This window comes from Sinocyclocheilus rhinocerous, unplaced genomic scaffold (assembly GCF_001515625.1).
Source record: "Sinocyclocheilus rhinocerous isolate Xijiao unplaced genomic scaffold, SAMN03320098_v1.1 scaffold182, whole genome shotgun sequence".
NCBI classification, from domain to species: domain Eukaryota; kingdom Metazoa; phylum Chordata; class Actinopteri; order Cypriniformes; family Cyprinidae; genus Sinocyclocheilus; species Sinocyclocheilus rhinocerous.
The window spans coordinates 635,893-643,730 of record NW_015655576.1 but is presented as its reverse complement, the minus strand read 5'-3'; the positions used below and the strand labels follow the sequence as shown (position 1 = coordinate 643,730).

Here is a 7,838-nt window from a genome sequence, read left to right as displayed (position 1 = left end):
TCGCCGGATCGGCTTTCACCGTGGACAAAGCGGAGTCCAGCCCGGGGTCGTCACATGTGGTTGCCGCAAGCCCGCCTGACACGCCTTCGTCGAATCCGCCAGCCGCGCCGTTCTCAAGCCCGTCCGCCTCTGCTCACTCAAGCCGGCCGCTGCTCACACTAGCCCGCCTGCCTCAGCTCACTCTAGGCCGCCGTGTGTTTCGTTGTGAAAGCGAAACTACTTTGTTGGCCTTCCAAAAGAGGACACGACTAGAAATCAGTGGTTAAGTTGTATTTACAACACTGTTCCACTCTAAGCTAACGCCTACGTGCCTGTATTGAATATGATTACGCATCGCTCCAGTAGAGTTATTGTAAGACAATTTGACATTACACAGTTTACACAAACCTTTTCAGTTTCCTTCTAATTCAAAATAATCCCACACCTTCTCGTCTTTCGCATGGTCATTTTTGAACTCGCCGCAACTGACACGAAGAAAACGCATGTGAGGTCTGAGGTAAAAATGTCGTTTCCGCCCAGATAAACTTTTAAAAATAATGTATTATTTTTCAAACGTTTTATTTTAACTTATTTAAAATGTTTTAAATGCAATGTTAAAATGACGGTAATTTGAATGATAAAATCATGTTTTTTTTTTCTGTCGTGTAATTGACTATTGTTTTCAGTGTCGACTAGTAGGAGCTGTACTGTTTAGTCGACTAGACCCGCACATCCCTAATACATATCACACCACCCAGCTCTAAAATTAATTAGTTATATTTTCATTTGATTAAAAGATGTTTAAAATGTCAACTGTTATTAAACTGCTAAAGATTAACCAATTAATTTGTTTAGACATTCTTTATGATGATGGACTGGATAATTCCATAAACAGAACCTAGAAAAAATAAAAAGTCAGAATTTGAGAAAAATCTAAAGCAGATTTCCTCTGAACTGCTATAGGACGCACGAGAGGTCAGAGCGAGCGGACAGTACAGACACGAGAGCTGGCACTCTGCTGTGGACTGATCTCACACACTTCACCTGCACTTGTGACTCTCATAATCTGTGTGCAATGCAAACACACGCCACACTGCCGACAGCACATCTATTCACCTCAGAACAAACACAGCAGATATGGAAACCCGAGATCGCTCTGGCAGCCTGTGTGATGTTATTCACAATATTTCAGTTGCAAACTCAATAGATTGGCAGATTTCTCAATATGAGCCCAACATCTCAACACAAGAGCGTTCATCACTAGTGACAACAGCACAATGCGAGTAGAAGACTGGTTTCCTGTAAAACCACAACAGTCAGACACATGCGATAGCCACTAGGGCTGTGACGGTGGCAGATTTTTACCACCGCGGTGGTAATGGACCAACTACCGCCAGTGGCGCGGTGTTGATATAAATATAAATATATTAAAAAATATACCAGAAAGAGAGAGATAAAGGGAGAAAGAGATGGTGTGTGTATGTGTGCACATGTGTGTAGGTCACTGTGATAGAGAACGGCTGCTGACTCAGTGATATTCTACAGCAGAGAAAGCCACAAGCAGATCTGTGTGTGTGCGTGTGTGTGAGAGAGTGAGTGAGAGAGAGAGAGAAAGAGAGAGAGTAAAAAAGGAAACCAAAGTGTGTCTGTGGCTGTTTCAACCCACATGAAAATGTATTGCTCAGAGGTTCTTTCTCAGTTATATTTTAAGTTTCTACTAAAAGAACGGAGAACAAATGAGATTATTGTTGAAAATATAGCGTATTAGGTAGGGCTGTCGCGATAACCGCAATATCGCAATACCGCGCTATTGACGAGCAAACCGCAGAGGAATGCAAGAACCGCAGCAACCGCGATTTTTCCGTGTTTTCTTTTTTCGTAAGGTTATGCCCTTCTCGTTTTACACTTCGTGCATGTGGACTGAATATTAAACAAGTTAGTAATGATAACATAATGTGTACCATGCTGATTTGTACAGAGGCTCCGTAGATTTGCACTTAACAAGCCTAAACAGACAGTGAATGAGAGAGAGATCGACTGAGCGCGTGCGATTAGTTGCGTCTGTCCTCCAGGCCGAGTCATATATATTTGTGAAAATAGGTTGTCATTTCCAAGGAAAGCGAAATCTCTGTCTTATCATGCGCGCAGGTGGAAATATCAATAGAAAGTCTCTTGTCCAGTCAAATTAGAAGATCAGATTACAGCTAGGCTAACTGTTATACATAAAGGCTAACGATAGCCTAACGATCTTATTGTCAGGTTTATGTTTTGTTATGTGGACCGTTATTTTGTCATTCTCTTCTGTTTAATTCACTTCCGGTTTCAACGCTATTTGGTTTCGGTTTCATTGTCTTCTGAATATGACCTTGTTAGTTATATCGTAACACATACACAAACAAATTATATATATATACAGTGGGTACGGAAAGTATTCAGACCCCCTTAAATTTTTCACTCTTTGTTATATTGCAGCCATTTGCTAAAATCATTTAAGTTAATTTTTTTTCCTCATTAATGTACACACAGCACCCCATATTGACAGAAAAACACAGAATTGTTGACATTTTTGCAGATTTATTAAAAAAGAAAAACTCAAATATCACATGGTCCTAAGTATTCAGACCCCTTGCTCAGTATTTAGTAGAAGCACCCTTTTGATCTAATACAGCCATGAGTCTTTTTGGGAAAGATACAACAAGTTTTTCACACCTGGATTTGGCGATCCTCTGCCATTCCTCCTTGCAGATCCTCTCCAGTTCTGCCAGGTTGGATGGTAAACGTTGGTGGACAGCCATTTTTAGGTCTCTCCAGAGATGCTCAATTGGGTTTAAGTCAGGGCTCTGGCTGGGCCATTCAAGAACAGTCACAGAGTTGTTGTGAAGCCACTCCTTCGTTATTTTAGCTGTGTGCTTAGGGTCATTGTCTTGTTGGAAGGTAAACCTTAGTTCCAGTCTGAGGTCCTGAGCACTCTGGAGAAGGTTTTCATCCAGGATATCCCTGTACTTGGCCGCATTCATCTTTCCCTCGATTGCAACCACTCGTCCTGTCCCTGCAGCTGAAAAACACCCCCACAGCATGATGATGCTATGTATGGCGATAATACCGCATACCGCGCTATTGAGCCACTCAAAATTACCGCAAGGGAAATTCCCTCACCGCGACAGCCCTAAGACACGGTTCACTGTTCCGCTACTGTTATTACTGTTATTACACTTGTATACAAAACTTTGTATTATGCTTGTTATAGAGTGCGTGACGTCACGTGCACTACCGCCGGTGGCAGTAGACAACTAGGTTGTCACGGCCACCGTCACAGCCCTAATAGGCACAACTACCTTTCTGTGCAATCTTTCCTTCACATGTCTGAAAAGCTCAAACTGGCATAGATTAAAACACTGTCTTGGTTCAATTCATCATTTGTTAGAATTTAGTAAGATTTCTTTTTCATTCTTGTGAAGAATGAATGAATAATTTACTTGTAATATACTTATGCATCCATTCATGTAAATGTAAGCAAAAGGACAATGAATTAAAAGCTTAAACAAACTACTGTGTGTTTAGTGCTCCAGCCTGCAACCATTTAGGGTGTTTTCACACTTGGTCCTTTTCAGGGGTCTGAGCGCGGTTCGCGGGATTTTTGGCCCATATGTGAACACTCCAAATGATCTCAGACCCCTCAGTAGCAAACCGAACCGAGACCATCTCGGGAGGTGGTCCGAGTATGGTTCGCTTTCGAAAAACGTGCAGTGAACACAAATCGGCTCGGGCTCACTTGATTTTTCCATTCGTGAATTCCGATGTATTTGGCCATCAGGTGTTTCCGTACAAATCAGCTGTTCATAGTGGCTGCTTCTTCTGGCAGATCGCTACAAATTGTTCGCTCACAACGTACACTAGTTTATTTTAATTTCAACCGCTTCCAAACTGTGTAAGAGAGATACGGCTGTGTGCCTTGCCAGTTTAAACTTTTTGATATAACCTAGGCTACGGGCGCGCACATCCCAGCGGGGGCTAAACTACACTCTATTTAGCGTTTATTGTTTCAACTGTCAAAAACACCCATGGTTCACATAAACACAGTTGGTTTTGTTGTCTCAATCGAATGCAAACATCTGGGAAAGTAATCACATGTGTAACTGATCTGTGCAGTATGTAGTTCTAGTACAGCAGCCTAATACGAGAATCAGTAGAATCTATTATTCATACGATTAATATGCATTTTAATTTTTATTTCATTTGATTAGTACATTTCTTACTTAAATGCTGCATTTAAGGATACCTGTACTGTACCTGAAAAATTTTAAGCAGTTTATTATATTATATTTTCTTTTCTTTTATTTGCCCAATTAACTGCAAGTCAATCAATGTCAGCATGCCTTTTCCGCTGGTCCTTAAAAAGTCTTTAAGGACCATTTAATTGTATCAAATTTAAGGCCATAAAAAGTACAATGGGGATGGAAAGACAATTGCCATATAGCTTAATGTGATGATTAAAATGAAAAAGGCTATGACTTCATTGGATAAATATGAGCGCCGCACGTTTCAAAGTCTATCTTTATGCAGTTCTGAAAGCGCACCTGCTGGCAGAGAATGAATTTGCATTTTTTTACAGCCCTTCTGCTGGTTTAAAATAATAATTAATATTAAACCAGCCATTAAACCATTAATTTAATAATTGATACATTTTATTTATGACTCTTTTATAAAAAAAATTCTTGAAATTTGATTTCATTTTATTATTTTTTATATTATTTTGTGTAAACCTGTAACTGTAAATCATGCTTTTTACAGTCATGCTACAGTCAGCACGGCCACCGCATGTAACTTTTAACAAGATTCACTTGTTTAAAACACCCTAAATTGTATTAACATTTACTATATAACCATTACTTCACTAATAAACATCTAAATAGATACAACTCCATGGAAATTAATTATTTATTATCTCCACGAGCGATCGCAGTTTGAGTATAGTTCTGTGTAAATGCATAGATAAACTGCGCTGTCAGCAGGCATTTCATAATTATCTGGGGAAATTACTTAGTTACTACATTTCTATTGCTTTCCATGTTGAAGAACTTTGTGTTGTTTCTATTTTAATGTACTTTTATTAAAGTTATTAAAATTAAGTTTAAATCACATTAAAAGCTTAATTTGTAATTATGAGTGAATGATGATGCATTTATATACCGTCACCGTCACTCACAGCCGCTCGCACGTGTTTTGCGCATGAGCCGCACTCAGCCCAAAATTAAACTGCTTAATCGACCATCGATAGCTTTAATCGATTGCATCTCTTATCGACAATTAATCGATCATCGATTAATCGTTGACATCCCTACTGAGTACCATTGCAATATTAACCAAACCAAACAAACAAAAAACAAATGCCAACTGCAATCATCTGTAGTACAACTTTTCAGACAGAATTTCCAAATTACCAGTCAAAATTTAATTTTTCTTCCTATTAACTACCTTTATTTGTACAAATAAGCTTCTATTATTCATTTCTTATTCAATCATATATGAGGGTTGAAACTGTCCATCATAAACCACAGCTTGTCACAGATGCTGTCCATACATCTCAAGGTGAACATAACCCAGACCTTTTCATTTTAAGGCTTGCATTTTGATACTTCATAAAGAAAATGGCAAAACAACCAAGCATGCTAAAAGCAATAAACCTTCCTTAAATCCAAGTAACATAAACAGCACTAAGTTTCTTACTGTTCCATTTGTAGTGGAAATTATAGGTTGAAACTGAAACTACACATACACAAAGCTGGTCGAAACTGAAACAATTTGTTTATCTGCATTCGTGTTAGCTTACCTAATCATTAAACCCAACCACACTGAACTTTTTTTAGGATGCAAAACTTAAAAAATAGCAATGGCGAATTACCTTGTTCATGTTTCCAGCTTGCTGGGGATTGATGGCATTGTGTGCCCCCATCTGTGGTGCACCCTGGGTAAGCGTCTCCGCCAATACACTGCCAGAAACGCTGACCCCTTGCCCGGCGCCCGGTGCTCCCTGCATGGCCTGACCCTGGTACTGCATACCCGGAGCTGCCCTGCCTCTTCCGGCCGGCCCCATCACGCCATTCATCATCTGCCCCTGCGGAGCCATGTTCTGCCCCATGAGTCCATGAGCCTGGTTATTGTTCAGCATGGCCGGGTTGAAACCTGCATTGAGGACCATGCCCGGACTGTTGTTGCCCTGACCGGAAGGGTTGCCGACCGGCTTTGGAGGTTGGGTCTGGTGACCGGGTGAGCCCTGGCCCATGGAACTCTTCCCCAAGGCACCCAGTTGGCCACCCATTCCAGACTGAGGGCTGAGGTTTCCAGCCAGACCAGAGCCGCTCCCTGCCTGCAGGAGCTGGGACAGCTGCCTGTGCTTGGCAGCAGCGTCTGGGATGGTGCCCCCCATCCGGCTCCCCACCCCTCCGTCTCCCTTAGAGGGCATGGACATCAGCCCCAGGTCTCCGTTGGGTATCGATCTGGAAGATAGGCACCCAGTTGGCCACCCATTCCAGACTGAGGGCTGAGGTTTCCAGCCAGACCAGAGCCGCTCCCTGCCTGCAGGAGCTGGGACAGCTGCCTGTGCTTGGCAGCAGCGTCCGGGACAGTGCCCCCCATCCGGCTCCCCACCCCTCCGTCTCCATTAGAGGGCATGGACATCAGCCCCAGGTCTCCGTTGGGTATCAACTCATCTGGAAGATCATTCTCCAAGTCGAACAAGGACACAAAGTCTAGAAAAAAAGAAAAAAGGGTCATCGTCCCATTAATTAACCAACCAACAGGCAACTCAGAAGTGATCAACTAATTTATCAGTTTGGTCAAAAAAATTGGCCAATATTTGTCCAGTTTAACTTGATACTACATTGACAATTGGCCCTTAAAGGGATAACTCATCAACACTCAACTGTACTTTTTTTTTTGTTGTTGTTCAGTGTTTCCCCTGCCATTATATTAGGGGGGCGGCCCGCCCCCCCAACGGCACCCCCAATCTTCGGTTTATTTATAAAGATAGCGCCTATTAGAAAATTTGCTTCGCCGATTACAGAGACGTAGCTCCACGTGATCACCGGGCGCTCAGTGCTCATGTATCCGCTGAGAGCAGTCTCACCTCGGCTAGTCCTTCTGACATTCGCCACTGGCTCTGATGTCTCTGCAGTGGTTAAACATGATATAATTCATTTTGGGTAAATCTAACAGGCAATCTTTGGTCTCGTGAATCTATTATTTCTTCCAGGTCATATCGATTTGGCTGAGCACAAAGTTTTATTTATTAATCGTAATACAGCGCTGACTTTGTTGCATACATTTGCAGGGCTCTACGCTTACTTTTCTTTTTAGGAGCACTTGTGCTCCTAACTTAAAAAAAATGTAGGAGCACGTTCAAAATTTTAGGAGCACCTTCTAATCAATAATCCAAAATTTTATCAAAAATTAGCCTTCCCATTACGAGGTGATATTTGACTCAAAGTGATTTACAGTGGAATTTTGTTTTTACATTTGTAATGGCATTTTTTTTTACTTTATTAAATGTAATCTTTTGTCAAATTCTTTAAAAATTATATTTTATAAGCTTTTTAAAAATTGCAATTAAAACGACAGAATAAGAACAAGTAGAATAAGAAACATAAGTTACCAATCAAATGAAATCACTATTAACAAAATTAATTTGTAGAGGTGGCACAGAAGAACACAAAAGTGACTTGGTATACTTTCAGACATTTAATGAGGCTCAGAAGTGGAATGAGTGCAATTAAATCCATAAATTCATGATGAGATTAATGTTTTAAATATAGAAATATTAAATGATTTAAACAACTGAAAAGATACTTTAAAAATGAAAC

At 40.8% G+C, this 7,838-nt stretch overlaps 1 protein-coding gene across 1 annotated transcript in view; it reads right to left on the bottom strand.

Annotated features, from left to right (window-relative positions):
- LOC107718619 (CREB-binding protein-like) overlaps positions 1-7,838 on the bottom strand; it is a 51,217-nt gene that overhangs the window by 34,563 nt on the left and 8,816 nt on the right. Inside the window, exons 2-3 of the mRNA XM_016525786.1 lie at positions 6,578-6,728; positions 5,882-6,368 (exon numbers count right to left, since the gene is read on the bottom strand). Coding sequence (XP_016381272.1) covers positions 5,882-6,368; positions 6,578-6,728 — 638 coding nt within the window. The remainder of the gene's footprint in view (positions 1-5,881; positions 6,369-6,577; positions 6,729-7,838) is intronic.